The 16947-nt window shown below is 41.5% G+C and overlaps 1 protein-coding gene and 1 non-coding gene across 2 annotated transcripts in view; one reads left to right on the forward strand and one right to left on the reverse strand.

The window, feature by feature from the left end:
- The window catches only part of AOAH (acyloxyacyl hydrolase), a 194556-nt gene that overhangs the window by 31402 nt on the left and 146207 nt on the right, over nt 1–16947 (forward strand). The window contains exons 3-4 of the mRNA XM_052639026.1: nt 493–559; nt 10281–10380. Coding sequence (XP_052494986.1) covers nt 493–559; nt 10281–10380 — 167 coding nt within the window. The remainder of the gene's footprint in view (nt 1–492; nt 560–10280; nt 10381–16947) is intronic.
- On the reverse strand, nt 13621–13727 carry LOC128047114 (U6 spliceosomal RNA). The gene has a single exon (XR_008199302.1). It is a non-coding gene; the product is annotated as a U6 spliceosomal RNA (small nuclear RNA).

The raw sequence follows: 16947 nt of genomic DNA on the forward strand, positions 1-16947 counted from the left end.
CACCTGTGACTGTTAGTATCTTTTTATATCTGGGATACCAACAGCAAAAGCTAAATAGTCAAAGTCAAGTCTTCCCCTCCCCACCCCCACCAAATGAATACCAGAGAAGAATATTTTCAACAAAGTAATACTTCAGATTATTTACTTTCAAGCAAATCCCGTTTCTGTCATCAACAGATGAGATCCTCACCACCATTCAGATGTTCCCTGCTACACAAAAGAAAATGAGACTATGGAATTTAACTGTATTTTTTATCAAAAATTAGCATTCTTTAGCATGTACAGTAAGCAAAGTAGCATTTATATAAATCAGAGCTGGAAATGATATTTTCATGGATACAATAACTGTAACATTTCTCCCAAATCTTTATAATTAATCACTCGAATTAATGATAAATTAAGCACTCAGCTTCAGTTCCTAGTAAAGATCATTATTGACTCATGTGTTAAACTCATCATAATAATCTATTTCCCCTGCTTTATCTTTCTTAGAAAAACTGTTCTTGAAGACCACTTGCTATTTAGTGGTACATATATTTGGACCAGACATCATAAAACTGTGAGTATGCTGATACATTCACCTGATTCAGTTGCTGGGACATGGTGAGAGGAGAGGAGAAAACTGGGAGATGGCTGGCTCCATTTCCAGCCAGATGTACTTACTGTACATGGGCATAAGTCCTATCTGGTTCTAGTTAATAGTGGAAAATTCAAACCTGACTCAGATCGTCATCCTAGGCAAAGGCTCCCTTCAAATACTGTGTGGCAACTTGGCTCAGTTTCTCTGCAAGAGCCATTCGGAAGAATTTTGACCAATAATGCCAATAAAGGAGGAGATCCTAGAGGCTGGGACTGGATGTCTGCCCCCTTCTCTTGAGCTTTCCCCACACTCCCTCCTCATTCTCAGGCCATACGCTTCTCAGATTCTTCTCTTCTTGCCTCCCACTTGCTGGTTTCCTGGCCTTCTCCCCTGCCCCTTAGGATCCTGTATGTGTGCCATTGTCATTTTCTGTCTGCTTCCTTTCTTCTACCTTTCTTTCTTTTTTGAGCTCAGGACACTGAATCAGACACATCACATTCCTGTTCATGGCACTTTCTCATCAAGAATCCAAACTTGGCTTTCTTGTATTTCTTATCTAGTTATTTACCTAGTTATTCTGAATAATGTCATTAGCCCCCAATAAACTATGGAAAATTCTTCAAGAGATGGGAATACCAGACCACCTGACCTGCCTCTTGAGAAATCTGTATGCAGGTCAGGAAGCAACAGTTAGAACTGGACATGGAACAACAGACTGGTTCCAAATAGGAAAAGAAGTACATCAAGGCTGTATATTGTCACCCTGCTTATTTAACTTATATGCAAAGTACATCATGAGAAATGCTGGGCTGGATGAAGCACAAGCTGGAATCAAGATTGCCAGGAGAGATAACAATAACCTCAGATACGCAGATGACACCACCCTTATGGCAGAAAGTGAAGAGGAACTAAAGAGCCTCTTGATGAAAGTGAAAGAGGAGAGTGAAAAAGTTGGCTTAAAGCTCAACATTCAGAAAATGAAGATCGTGGCATCTGGTCCCATCACTTCATGGGAAATAGATGGGGAAACAGTGGAAACAGTGTCAGACTTTATTTTGGGGGGCTCCAAAATCACTGCAGATGGTGACTGCAGCCATGAAATTAAAAGACGCTTACTCCTTTGAAGAAAAGTTATGACCAACCTAGATAGCATATTCAAAAGCAGAGACATTACTTTGCTGACTAAAGTCCATCTAGTCAAGGCCATGGTTTTTCCTGTGGTCATGTATGGATGTGAGAGTTGGACTGTGAAGAAAACTGAGCGCCTAAGAATTGATGCTTTGGAACTGTGGTGTTGGAGAAGACTCTTGAGAGTCCCTTGGATTGCAAGGAGATCCAACCAGTCCATTCTAAAGGAGATCAGCCTTGGGTGTTATTGGAAGGAATGATGCTAAAGCTGAAACTCCAGTACTTTGGCCACCTCATGCGAAGAGTTGACTCAGTGGAAAAGACTCTGATGCTGGGAGGGATTGGGGGCAGGATGAAAAGGGGACGACAGAGAATGAGATGACTGGATGGCATCACAGACTCGATGGACGTGAGTTTGAGTGAACTCCAGGAGTTGGTGATGGACACGGAGGCCTGGCATGCTGCGATTTATGGGGTCTCAAAGAGTCAGACATGACTGAGCAACTGAACTGAACTGAACTACCACCCAAAGCAAAGTCTGGACCTTGACAATAACTTACCCTAACCACAGGGTCTCTCTCTTTATTCTCATGATTTTCTCCACCCAAGTAATAAAGTCCATGCTCTTATTTTCCTTTTGGTATAGTTTTTTATATATGTATATTTTATTAATATAATACATTATAATCATAAAATAATATATAAGTAATTATTAAAATCTATTATAATTATTTTCTAAGGACTTCCCTGGTGGCTCACACGGTAAAGCATCTGTCTACACCGTGGGAGACCTGGGTTCGATCCCTGGGTCGGGAAGATCCGCTGGAGAAGGAAATGACAATCCACTCCAGTACTATTGCCTGGAAAATTCCATGGACAGAGGAGCTTGGTAGGCTACAGTCCATGGAGTCTCAAAGAGTCGGACACGACTAAGCGACTTCACTTTCACTTTCATATTCCTTTAAAGCATATTTTAAAATTTTAGTTATTTCTTTACGAAGAGAGTATCACATCATTCATAATCTTTGGGGGCCTGCCACTTAAAATTGTATGTCTAAGATTCATCCATAGGTTTGTGGCAGTGCTGTAGTTCATGCACTCTGAGTACATAGGATATCCCACTGTGTCTCTACAAGAGTCTATTCCCTCACTCTCCCATTGAGGGGTGTTTGGCTTGTTTTCTGGTTTTCTCTCTTGTGAAGAAAGTGCTGCTGTGAACATTCTTACATGGTTCCTCTTTTATATGCCATTGGCTTCAGAGCAGAGTTGCTCAGAGAAACTACCCCCACAGCAGGGTAGCCTGCAGTTAAAGATTTCTAAAGACAAAAGAAATTTAAACCAATACAGACCAAAGGGACAATCAGTGCTCCATCATGCTGTGCCCCTGCCTCTATGTATGTTAATCTCACTCTACTGTGGTCAGTGATTTTTCAGGGACCCTGGACTGGGAGTGTTTAGAAGGCAGGGATTCCCATCTTCTTAGCTCATATCTCTTTTACCGCCACTGCCTCCTAACAGGACTCCAGGCCTGCTGGATCCCCCATTGCCCTGCAAGTCCATAATCCACATTCTAGCTGGTCAAATAGCTTCTTAATGCAAAACTAACTATGGCAATCTCCAACATAAAATTTTTTACACACTTTACAGGATTCCTTAGCCCCCTGCATGAAGTTCTTTATGACCTGATCTCTGAGAACATGTTCAGACTCATCCCTGACTCTTCTCTAGCATACCACGGTCCAAAACAGTTGTAATTTTCCACACACACACCAGAAGGTTTTTGCTTCGGGACTTTTGCATGAAATGTTCCCTCATCTCCTACTTCTTTGGCTCTTAGCTCCAGGGTCACTTCCTCTGGAAGTTTCCCTGACTCGCCCCAGGCTAAGATAGATACCTCCAACACACACACATACACACACACACACACACACACACTCACACAAATTCTTCCTTTCCTATGCAAACCCCTGTGTGCTTTTCGCATCTGTTTGTAGTGTAATTCTCCATTTACTTTTCTGAGTTGCTAACGAGATTGAAAGACTTCTGAGAACGAAGACTACATTTTTTCATCTTAAGCAAAATATTAATACTTAAGCAAAACACTGAATATACAGAAGGAAGGAGGGATCTTTGTATCTCCAGAAAGAGAAGTCGCTCAGTCGTGTCCGACTCTGCAACCCCATGGACTATAGCCTACCAGGCTTCTCTGTCCATGGGATTTTCCAAGCAAGAGTACTGGAGTGGATTGCCATTTCCTTCTTTAGGGGATCTTCCCAACCCAGGGATCAAACCGAGGTCTCCTGCATTGCAGACAGATGCTTTATCATCTGAGCCACCAGGGAAGCCTGTAACTCCAGGGCTTGGGGCAATACTTAAGCATAGAAACTCTTTGGTAAATATTTGTTAAATTGATTAATTCTTTTTAAAAACAAAATTATCACCACAGATGAACTCTGACTAGACTGCTCCAAAGAAAATTACTTGAACATATAAAAAAAGAAAAAAAATTAGCCTAGAGTGAATCTGTTTACACACCTAGTCTGAGCCAGGTGCACTGGGGAAACATCAGCTTGGCCAGAGAGGTTTTCTTGGACCTGGATTAGAGAACCAGAGAGTCACAGATGCCAAAAAGGGCAGTACACACAGATATCTAAAAAAGGATATCAGAGATGAGCTACCAAGTGTGCTGGGAGTAATAGGGAAGTGGCCTGTGTTCACTGGGACATCCATTGTTATTCTATAGCTGGCTGGAGGGTGCTGAGTGCCAGAGCCAGGTAAGCATGGGATCAAAGGGAGGACAGACTTTGCACTAGCACTATAGGTATGGACTGTACAAGAGACAGTCCCCACCCCCAATAGCTACAAATGGACACAGAGAGTTGAGAGAGGGAGCCCAGCAAGCCATTGAAAGAGTAGGTGATAGGGAAAGGAGGAAAGTTTTTTCTTTGAGATGACTCAAAGTTATAAGATGGCTAATACTCACTAGCATGGGATAAGCCACTTTGAAGAAAGATGGATGTAATAAGCAATCCCTCTTTGTGGTTACATCCACTGTTAGTTTTTTTTTGTGAGTAATTTTTCAGGACTCATATTAGTTGTTTGCTGATAGAAATTTCTCTTCCTATGGTGGCCTCTTCTTACAGCTTGTTTTAATCAATCACATGAAGTTCTGGGTTGATGTAGACCCTGAACATGACAGTCTTATAATTTAGTTTTACCTAAATTTCAGGCTTCCAATATTAAATGTGTTTCCTAACCCAGAGGGCATCTCTCCTCATTATTTCACACCAGTCAATTCTCAGTGATTCATGGACTAATTATTCAGCAATTACATTTCCTACCCACTGGCAAACCACAAGATATTGTTAGGAAGTGGGGCACTTTAGCACTCAGGCATTCATTCCCCCAAGAACCCAGGTCAGAGAGGGTGGGGCTACTTCCAGGAGCAACCTGGCCCAGCCAGCAACCATGTGCCCAGTCCTCCTTGTTTTGACATCCACTGTGCCAAATATTGCCATATCAAACCTGATGCTGGTCTTCTGCTCATCTCCCTTGCTTCATAGTATCTATGCTCTCAATCATAAATTCCTATATTGCAACATAAGAGCTCTCAGAGATCAGGAGAGGCCTAAACTACTAACATGTTTAGAAGAAAAATGCAAAACAGAGTTTATAACAATTTTGATACACTTTAAGTGTAATTAATGTATTTTTAATGGACAAAAATATAAAGTATTACAACTGAGCCATTCACAGGACAATGGCAAGGGGGTGGGAGCGAGGCTCAAGAGGGAGGTGATATATGTATACTTAACAGCTGATTCACATTGTTGTACAGCAGAAACTAACATGCCATTGTAAAGCAATTATCCTCCAATTAAAAAAAAATCCTAGTATAAACCTAATTGGAAAACAATAATTAAAAAACAGCATATATATATATATATATATAGATAGATAGATATATAAGAAAATCGCTTTGCTATATAACAGGGATTAACAACATTGTAAATCAGCTATAATTCAATAAGAGTAAATAAGAAAAAAGACAACTACAAGATTTCTATAAATGATTAAATTCATAGTACACTCTAAAGAGTGTAGTCCAGAAGTGGGATAAAAGTGTTAAGTCATCTGAGGAAGATCTTTTTTCAATGCTATGACTGTGTCTCTGTGACTACATATTAATGCATAAATCCTCCTTTGGAAGTGATGTCAAAGGTTTAAATTTGAGAGCTTTCATGTGTGAAAGGTCCTGTCCTTGCTCTCTGCCATAGGCTATCACTCTACCTGTCTGTCCAAACTTAACCCTGACCTTGCTCCCTTCTTCTGAGTTATGATGATGATGAACAATCATCAGCATTGACTTCATTCTACCATGATCCTAATTAAATTTGTTAATTAGCTCTGCCGAATGTGTTGAAGTTTCCTGCCCACAAGACTCACTCCTGTAAAGGTCGTAAAAGGATATAAATTGAAATGTGACCATTTGGTCTTATTTGTTGCTCTGGAAAAGAGAAAGCAATGTTGGGTGGGAATAGTTATTACACGTTTAGAGATTTCCTAAGTGAAAGGAAAAGTTGCTCAGTCATGTCCAACTCTTTGCAACCCCATGGAATTATCCAGGCCAGAATACTGGAGCGGGGAGCCTTTCCCTTCTCCAGGGGATCTTCCAACCCAGGGATTGAACCCAGGTCGCCTACATAGCAGGTAGATTCTTTACCACCTGAGCCACCAGGGAAGCCCAAGAATACCAGAGTGCATAGCCTGTCCCTTCTCCAGTGGATCTTCCCGACCCAGGAATCAAACCAGGGTCTCGTGCATTGCAAGTGGATTCTTTATCAGCTGAGCTACCAGGGAAGCCCCTGGTAGGAAATTTGGAGATTTCCTAAGGATTTCACAAAATTTGTGTAGCCTAGGCCCTTTGTCCTAAGGTTGGTCAAGAGCACACATGCTACTTTGCCATTTCTTTCCAACTTGCACATCCTTGTCGTGTTACACTTGTCTGGACATATGAGGCTCAGCATTTTCTATTCTTGTCCAAAGGAGTGCTTCTTACTTTCAATCTTTCTGATGATAAAACAGTTTATTGTGATCCACACAGTCAAAGGCTTTGGCATAGTCAATAAAGCAGAAATAGATGTTTTTCAGGAATTCTCTTGCTTTTTCCATGGTCCAGCAGATGTTGGCAATTTGATCTTTGATTCCTCTGCGTTTTCTAAAAACCAGCTTGAGCATCATGGAGTTCACGGTTCACATATTGCTGAAGCCTGGCTTGGAGAATTTTGAGCATTGCTTTACTAGCGTGTGAGACGAGTGCAATTGTGTAGTAGTTTGAGCATTCTTTGGCATTGCCTTTCTTTGGAATTGGAATGAAAACTGACCTTTTCCAGTCCTGTGGCAACTGCTGAGTATTCCAAATTTGCTGGCATAGTGAGTGTAGCACTTTCACAGCATCATCTTTCAGGATTTGAAACAGCTCAACTGGAATTCCATCACCTCCACTAGCTTTGTTTGTAGTGATGCTTACCTAAGGCCCACCTGACTTCACATTCCAGGATGTCTGGCTCTAGATTAGTGATCACATCATCATGATTATCTGGGTCTTGAAGATCTTTTTTGTACAGTTCTTCCGTATATTCTTGCCACCTCTTCTTAATATCTTCTGCTTCTGTTAGGTCCATACCATTTCTGTCCTTTATCGAGCCCATCTTTGCATGAAATGTTCCCTTGGTATCTCTAATTTTCTTGAAGAGATCTCTAGTCTTTCCCATTCTGTTGTTTTCCTCTATTTCTTTTCATTGATCACTGAAGAAGGCTTTCTTATCTCTTCTTGCTATTCTTTGTAACTCTTGAGAAATCTGTATGCAGGTCAGGAAGCAACAGTTAGAACTGGACATGGAACAACAGACTGGTTCCAAATAGGAAAAGAAGTACGTCAAGACTGTATATTGTCACCCTGCTTATTTAACTTATATGCAGAGTACATCATGAGAAATGCTGGACTGGAAGAAACACAAGCTGGAATCAAGATTGCCAGGAAAAATATCAATAACCTCAGATATGCAGGTGACACCACCCTTATGAAGAGGAGCTAAAAAGCCTCTTGATGAAAGTGAAAGAGGAGAGTGAAAAAGTTGGCTTAAAGCTCAACATTCAGAAAACGAAGATCATGGCATCCGGTCCCATCACTTCATGGGAAATAGATGGGGAAACAGTAGAAACAGTGTCAGACTTTATTTTTTTGGGCTCCAAAATCACTGCAGATGGTGATTGCAGCCATGAAATTAAAAGATGCTTACTCCTTTGAAGAAAAGTTATGACCAACCTAGATAGTATATTCAAAAGCAGAGACATTACTTTGCCGACTAAGGTCTGTCTAGTCAAGGCTATGGTTTTTCCTGTGGTCATGTATGGATGTGAGAGTTGGACTGTGAAGAAGGCTGAGCGCCTAAGAACTGATGCTTTGGAACTGTGGTGTTGGAGAAGACTCTTGAGAGTCCCTTGGACTGCAAGGAGATCCAGCCAGTCCATTCTGAAGGAGATCAGCCCTGGGATTTCTTTGGAAGGAATGATGCTAAAGCTGAAGCTCCAGTACTTTGGCCACCTCATGCTAAGAGTTGACTCATTGGAAAAGACTTTGATGCTGGGAGGGATTGGGGGCAGGAGGAGAAGGGAACGACAGAGGATGAGATGGCTGGATGGCATCAAGGACTCGATGGACGTGAGTCTGAGTGAACTCTGGGAGTTGGTGATGGACAGGGAGGCCTGGCATGCTGCAATTCATGGGGTTGCAAAGAGTTGGACACGACTGAGCGACTGAACTGAACTGAACTGAACTGATGATAAAACTCTGGTCTTAGAGGATTTGGAAGGGATTCCACACGCCCAGCCTCCCTCTCCTATTTTTCAGTTCAGAGAACACCAGTCTGAATGAGGGGCCCCCATCTTCATTCTCATATTCAAGTTCATTTACTTGAAATTGTGTTCTATTTGCAGGGGAAAAAGAGTAGGTGGACACCATATGATGAGTTGGCTCTTGTGGTTCTGAATTGCCACAGATGGGATATTGGCCTTAGGTTAAAAAAAAAAAAAAATTAAACAGAGCCCTATTTATCACCCTTCTGAGTCCACTAAATACCAGATTCCCACAAAGACAGCAGTCATCAGTTAAATAAATGAACCATTAAATCGAGAACAGATGTGTGAAAACAGTCACCCTCTCCTGATTTACTGACCCTGGGTAGATATTACTTTGGTAATGGACCTTGTGTGTCACAAACAGCTTGTCCCACTGCTTAGCCACCTTTACGTTGGTTACCTTCCCCTCCACCTCCCATGCAGAAACCCTGGGGCCAAGTGGATGATTCATGATAATCTCACTTTGCCCTCTTAACTCAGGTTCTCACAAAAGGCGGAAAAGCCATCTTGCCGGTCACATTGTTAGTCTCATTCAGCTGCAATGAAATTTGGAAGCCATGATCTTAGCCTATGTTTTCACCTATATTAGTGACCTTTAATTTTTTTTTTTATTTTTTATTGAAGTATAGTTGATTTATAATATTGTCTAAGTTTCAAGGGCACAACAAAGTGATTTGGTCATACATATATTTCTTTTTTTTTATTTTCCATTATAGTTTATTGCAAGATATTGAATATAGTTCCCTGTGCTACACAGTAAAACCTTGTTATTTATCTATTTTGGTTGTTAGTCTGCATCTGTTAATCCCATATTCCTAATTTATCCCTCCCCCCTTCCCCTTTGGTAACCTTAAGTCTGTTTTCTATATCTATGAGTCTATTTCTATTTTGTATATAAGTTCATTTGAACTATTTTTTATATTCTACATATAAGTAATATCATATAATATTTGTCTTTGTCTGACTTACTTCACTTATGATAATCTTTAGGTCCATCCATGTTGCAGCAAATGGCATTATTTCATTCTTTTTTATGGTATCATTTAACTCTTTTTTATTCATTTTCTTGGTTTAAGAAGTGTGTTGGGAATGGCAGGTAGAAACTGAATACGGAAGATTTGTTTTAGCCCCTTCAAACCTAAACAGAAACCAAAATGCTTGAAGAACACTATGCTTACACCATCCCCAGGGAAAAAGTCGAAGGTAAAAAATAAATTTACTTTAAAAGGAAAAGAGGTGCTTTGATTACACCTAAGAAAATGATTTCAGGTGTTTAAGGCCATATCATAAAGATATTTTTTGCTATAAAGCTCAGCAGACTTTAAAATATTTTTCCCATCAAATTACACCCCTGTCCATTTCTCCTATCTCAATTTTATTTATGGATTTTCCAGAAAAGCATTCCAGTGCCCATGCAAGAGACTGGCTTACAGCTCAGTGCTCTTAGCCCCTCTCTCCCGGCCCCCGGGACCTTAATGTAAAAGTAGAATGCTAGTGGCAGGAAATTGTTATGATCCAGCAGCTACAGAGGACTGGACTCAAAGGCCATGCCAGAATCCATTCCGGGGTTTTACCTTCTTTTGAAATTACTTCTGTTTTCTAATGCCTGAGAGCTTTTAAATAGCCTTTGTTTTACCCTATTTCCCTCCAGATTCAGAGCAGATATGAATGCTGATGTGGTATGTCACACCCTGGAGTTTTGTAAACAGGATCCTGGCCAACCCTTGTGTCACCTCTATCCCCTTCCCAAGGTGAGTGGTTTTTCATTCTGAATGTCAGATCACAATGACATGCAAGCCCTTTGGACATGTTGTAAAGGGAGGTTCAGCTTCACTGGCTCCATGGTTTGGGACAGGGACCTGCAAAATGACATTTTCCATTACATCACCCAGAATAATATTCCCAAAGTTTAACTTAGATGCCTCTCCCATGCTGCCAAAGAATGTCTTTGCTGTTTATTTTGGACTGTAATCTAGATTTGGGCGGGCAGTACATAGGAAATCTGGCCAGCCAAGTTGCTGCTGCTGCTGCTGCTGCTGCTAATTCGCTTCAGTCGTGTCCGATTCTGTGCGACCCCATAGATGGCAGCCCACCAGGTGAGGAGAGGTTAAATCCCTCTGTACCCCTTAAAATTCAAGCAAGTTACTTTTATAGAGTGACCAATTCATGTATTTTGCCCAGGACATTTCTGGTATCAGCAATGGAAATCCCACATCCTGGGAAAACTCAGGCATTTGGTTCCCTTCTCACTGTGAAGCTCACTCAGTTGTGTCCGACTTTTTGTGACCCAATGGACTGTAGCCTACCATGCTCCTCCGTCTGTGGGATTCTCCAGGCAAGAATACTGGAGTGGGTTGCCATTTCCTTCTCCAGGAGATCTTCCCAACCCAGGGATCGAACCTGGTTCTTCCACATTGTAGGCAGATGCTTTACCATCTAAGCCACCAATACCTCCCTACAACATTTGTTGGGGGAAGTAGGTAAATTAATACATATAAAATGCTTAGTGCAATACCAGCTGTGTAAATAAGTATTAATAAAATGGTAGCTAATATAATTATTACCAATATTATTATTATTCAGAGATAGCTGTTCAGGATACCCTGTGTGCACTATATTCTGTTGGACAAAATTTTTTGGAATGCAGACAGAGACAGGCAAGTGTTGACACAATTTCCTGCTAATGCTGTGTGCTTAGTCATATCTGACTCTTTGCAGTTCCATGAACTGTAGCCCATGAGGCTCCACTGTCCATTTCCTACTCCAGTGGATCTTCCTGACCCAGAGATCAAACCTGCATCTCCTGCATCTCTTGCAGTGGCAGGCAGACTCTTTACCACTAGGGCCACCTGGGAAGCCTTACCCATGCTATGAATGAAAGTATAAGATTAGATCCGGTTAGGAATCAAAATAATGATTTTAAGAAACTTCCTATGAAAATAAAATAAAACAAAATTTTATGCCCCCTTTCCCATAATTGTAGTCTTTCTGTGTATAACAAAACAGGCTTCTGATAACTTGTCATTCCCTTTTTATTCTTATTGAAAAAAAGGCCAGTTTAATACATTTTTGGCCTTGGCATGGTTTTGTTGACTTGAAATATTAAATATCATGATCCTAAAAGATGATGCTGTTAAAGTGCTGCACTCAATTTCTCAGCAAATTTGGAAAACTCAGCAGTGGCCACAGGACTGGAAAAGGTCAGTTTTCATTCCAATCCGAAAGAAGGGCAATGCCAAAGAATGTTCAAACTACTGCACAATTGCACTCGTTTCACAAGCTAGCAAGGTAATACAATATCCTTAAGCTAGGCTTCAACAATACGTGAATGAAGAACTTCCAGATGTACAAGTTGGACTTAGGAAAGGCAGAGGAATCAAAGACCAAATTACCAACATCCCTTGGATCATAGAAAAAGCAAGAGAATTCCAGTAAACATCTACTTCTGCTTCATTACCCTAAAGTTTTTGACTGTGTGGATCACCACAAACTGCGGAAGATTCTTAAGGAGATGGGACTATCAGATCACATTACCAGCCTCCTGAGAAACCTGTATACAGGTCAAGAATAAACAGAACCAGACATGGAACAATGGACTGGTTCAAAATTGGGTCAAGTATGTCAAGAATACGTCAAGGCTGTATGTTGTCACCCTCTTATTTAACTCATATGCAGAGCACATCATGAGAAATGCTGGGCTGGATGAAGCACAGGCTGGAATCAAGATTGACGGGAGAAATATAAATAACCTCAGATACGCAGATGAAACCACCTTTATGGCAAAAAGTGAAGAGGAACTAAAGAGCCTCTTGATGAAGGTGAAAGAGGAGAGTGAAAAAGTTGGCTTAAAACATTCAAAAAATGAAGATCATGTCATCCAGTCCCATCACTTCATGGCATATAGATGGGGAAAAAATGGGAACAGTGACAAGACTTTATTTTCCTGGGCTCCAAAATTAATTTGGATGGAGCCTGCAGCCATGAAAGTAAAAGATGTTTGCTCTTTGGAAGAAAAACTATGACTAACCTAGACAGCATATTAAAAAGCAGAGACATTACTGTGCCAACAAAAGTCTGTCTAGTCAAAGCTATGGTTTTTCCAGTAGTCATGTACAGATGTGAAAGTTGGACCATAAAGAAGCCTGAGCACCAAAGAATTGATGCTTTTAAACTGTGGTGCTGGAGAAGACTCTTGAGAGTCCCTTGGACTGCAAGGAGATCAAACCAGTCAATCCTAAAGGAAATCGACCCTGAATATTCATTTAAAGGATTGATGCTGAGGCTGAAACTCCAATACTTTGGCCACCTGCTGTGATTCACTGGAAAAGACCCTGATGCTGGAAAAGACTGACAGCATGAGGAGAAGAAGGTGACAGGGGATGAGATGGTTGGATGGCATCATCGACTCAATGGACATGAGTTTGAGGAAACTCTGGAAGATAGTGAAGAACAGGGAACCTGGCGTGCTGCAATCCATGCGGTCACAAAGAGTCGGACACAACTGAGTGACTAAACAATAAATATTAAATATCATAAGCCTGTTCCTTGAGCAGAGAGATAGAGTTGTAAATATCTGGGGTACATGTGCATTTCATGCTACCTTGATGATTGACTTAAACTGCTAGTTAAATTTCCGTTAATTCTACCTGAGAAGCTGTTGGCTCCATTGATGTCTGGAAGAGTTTGTTAATTTTAATTAAAAATTTTCCATGTATTCAAATAGCATGCAAATATGATATTACAATATTCACTATTTGATAATGTACAGAAGAAACGTCTCTATGTACAAAGACAAGTGATATGGGTTTTCATGATTTCCTTAAATAACATCATTTTATATATTTTCACACTCATAGCTATACATAGTCACAAAATGTTCAACTTTATCCCATTTAAAATGGCATTCTTTACTTTTATACTCTGTAGAATTTATACTCAAAATAGCATTTCCTTGTCCTCCCATCACCACCTCTTTTCTTTTTTTTTTTTTTTTTAATATGGAACGCTTCACGAATTTGCGTGTCATCCTTGTGCAGGGGCCATGCTAATCTTCTCTGTATCGTTCCAATTTTAGTATATGTGCTGCTGAAGCGAGCACACCACCTCTTTCCAATACCCAATTCGGGAACATTTTGACCATCCTTTCTGGGTAAGAGGAAGTTAGAGGATTTCATCTCAGAAATGATCAGTTTCCTCCTCAAATCCGCATTGCCAACCTCCAGCTGTACAGATGACCCAGAAAAGAGGAGCAGTTGGTGCAATGTGGACAGTCATCTATCTGCCTCCACGATTTCATTTAATAGCAGTAACAGGTATTTACTGAGCACTCACTGTGCTTATTCTTCGTCCTCTTTAATCTCCCAAATACCCCTAGCATGGAGGCACCCTTGGATGACCCCTTTTCTAAGAATGAGGAAATTGATAGTTAGAAAGGTTATGGAACTTGAAACTCACTCCTCTGGGAAGGACCAGAACTGAGATTCATGTCCCTGTCCTTCATTCAGAGAGGCTGGTTGATCTCTTAACCTTTATGTCAGTGTTTCTTGAAAATCCCCTCGGGGTGTCTCCTTATAGCAGTTAACTGAAATCCCACCACCAGAAATAACCAATGTTAAAATATTGAATGCTTTCCTTTTAGTATTAAATAAATTATATTAACTTCTTTGAGAGTTATGATACTGTTGTATCTACAATATTTTATTTTACTTTTCCCCCTCAATATTACATTTTGAGTATGTATTTTTTAAATGGTACATATCAGACCTTCCTTTCTTTCTCATGATACAAAAATTAACCTGCAAAGCGAGTGTGAATTAGTAGTAAAGATACAGGTATAATTTCCAGCCCCCTAGAAGCCTTTCCCAGTCAATAACACCCCCCATGACAGCCACTACTCTGAAATCCATCACAGAGTAGTTTATTTGTATGAAGATCTACTCATGAATTTCATGTGAATGGAATAATATGATATATTCTTCTTTGTGTCTGGCTTCTTTTGTCTGTGAGATTCATCCATGTTATTATGAGTAACAGTATCGTTGTATGAAGTAGTCACACAATCATCTTTTGATGTTACTCCTGCTACATACCCCCTTCTAGTCCAACCAAATCTTGCCCTCTTGCCAATAAATTTTGCACATGGATGCCAGAAATGTCTTTCTATAAATAGATATGATCTTGTCACCCCACCCCAATACCTTTGCCTGAAGCTTGAGGAAGCCTACCCTGGATCCTTTTACACGTTCCTGTTGTCAGAGCTCCTGTTTTTTCTTTCTTTGAAGTTGCTTTGTTTTGAATGACACACCTGTGTGATTGTCTGTGTGCCTCTCCCAGTAGGCTATAACCTCCAGGAGGTCAGATTCTATCTTCTTTACACTGTATACCCAATGTGTAGGACAATGCTTTATACATAACAAAGAAATATTTGTTGCCTCAACCTTCCCACCTTCCCTGCACCTTTGTTCTTAATAATCCCTTCTGCCTAGAATGACCCATCAACGTCAAGCCCATCCTTCTAGCTCATCTCACTGCCACTTCCTCTGTGAAATAACTCCTAATCCTCTCGACAGAATGCTCACTGTCCTCTCAGTCATCGGCATGAAGTGCTTTTTGAGTACTGCCATGTGCTGGTGCTGTCCTAAATGCTTCACACATAATTAACCTTAAGAAGTAGGTGGGGCTGTCGGCCACACATTGCAGACGAGGAAAGGGAGGCACAGAGATAGGAAGATGTTACATGTACATAGGTTTCCTTGTTAGCGTGTAAATAGATCAGGCAGCGGTTCTGCATCTTGCCCATCTTTGTCCCCTCCGTCATGCCAGGCACATGCTTGATACATGAGTGAATGTGCCAGGCACTGCACTGTAAATGGGTGATCTCATTTAGCAATGCTCTTGGGGGAGTATATGTATCTTACAGATGAGGAAACGGAGACTAGAAGATGAGTTTTTCCCAGTTTCACAGCTAGTAAATGGCAATGAGAAGCTTCAGCCCTGAGTCTGTTTGTCGTTGAGCCCAAGTTCTTCCCACTGCGCTCTGTGCTTCACTGATTCTCCTGGGGTACTGGTATTTTGAGTCAAACCACTGCTCCTGGGCCAGCTAGTTCCTCACTTGAGGACTCTACACACTTGAGGTCTTGCTTTGTGTGTGTTTCAGATGCTGGTAAAATGTAGTGTGATGCAAGCCATTGTCCCTGTGAAACACATTTTACAGAGTGGAGGGAAGAAATCTCTCTGCTCCAGGGGCTTGCAGGGGGAGCTCCACAGTGTAGAAAAATGGACCTCTGACTTTAGTGGGGGCAAAAGCGAAAGGTAGAACAGCTTGTAGGGATCCCCTGAACCTACATCATCTGCAGTGAAATTGAAATTTCAGCCCACTTCTTGCCAGTCCTTCAGCCACATGTTTATATTCTTTTCTATTGTGTGCTCCAAAACGACAATTCCATCCATAATTAATTGAAGCAAGAAATAATCTGCAGTGTTCAGTGGGCACAGGAGAATGGAGTGAGAAGAGGAGAATGGAGGGGAGACGAGGACAAGACAAGGAGAAACAAGAGAGGGGGGAAGAGGTGAGGAAAAGGAAACCTGCAGGCTGTGTTGTAAAGACCACCCAGATGGTTTTGTGTCACCTACTTTAGGGGGATTATTTATATCATCCCTCCTCGCGTTCACACACCAAGCAAGGCCCTGCCTACTGCTGCTGTGTGTCTCTGCGTGCATGTGCCTAAGCGTGATGCTGATACCACAGCTCGCCAGCTGAAAACCAGATGTGGTTCCTCCATGTGGGCCCTTTGGCTTTGAACCTCTCATTTTTGGGTCAGAGAATTACAGTGCATGTGCTCATGCTTCGACTGGGCCAGGTGCAGCCTGGAGCCTCGTCAGTTTTATGCTGCTCCCTCCTGGTCCCCTAACTCTGAGATCCCCAAACAGACCCGGTGGTTTTGAACAGATCCCTTTCTTCACCACCCCTGGGCTGGAGGAACAGGCTGCATCTACCAGCACCTCTAAGGCGTGCTCAAGACTTACTTCACAGCACTCTGATCCAATTTCTGCAGGAAACCACCATAACTCTCCAGTGCTGAGTGTGTGGGCCTGTGGGCACGCACAAGAAATCTGTGCTTCCCTGGAATCCAAACAACAAGGAAGCTGACATAAGCAGATTCGGAAGGAGTAGGTTAGCACTTTTTATGAGAACGTGATGGGCTTCCCAGGTGGCGCCACTGGTAAAGAACCTGCCTACCAATGTGTACTAAGTGTTAGTCACTCAGTCGTGCCCGACTCTTTGCGACCCCACGGACTGCAGCCCACCAGGCTCCTCT

The sequence above is a fragment of the Budorcas taxicolor genome, chromosome 4, assembly GCF_023091745.1.
Source record: "Budorcas taxicolor isolate Tak-1 chromosome 4, Takin1.1, whole genome shotgun sequence".
NCBI classification, from domain to species: domain Eukaryota; kingdom Metazoa; phylum Chordata; class Mammalia; order Artiodactyla; family Bovidae; genus Budorcas; species Budorcas taxicolor.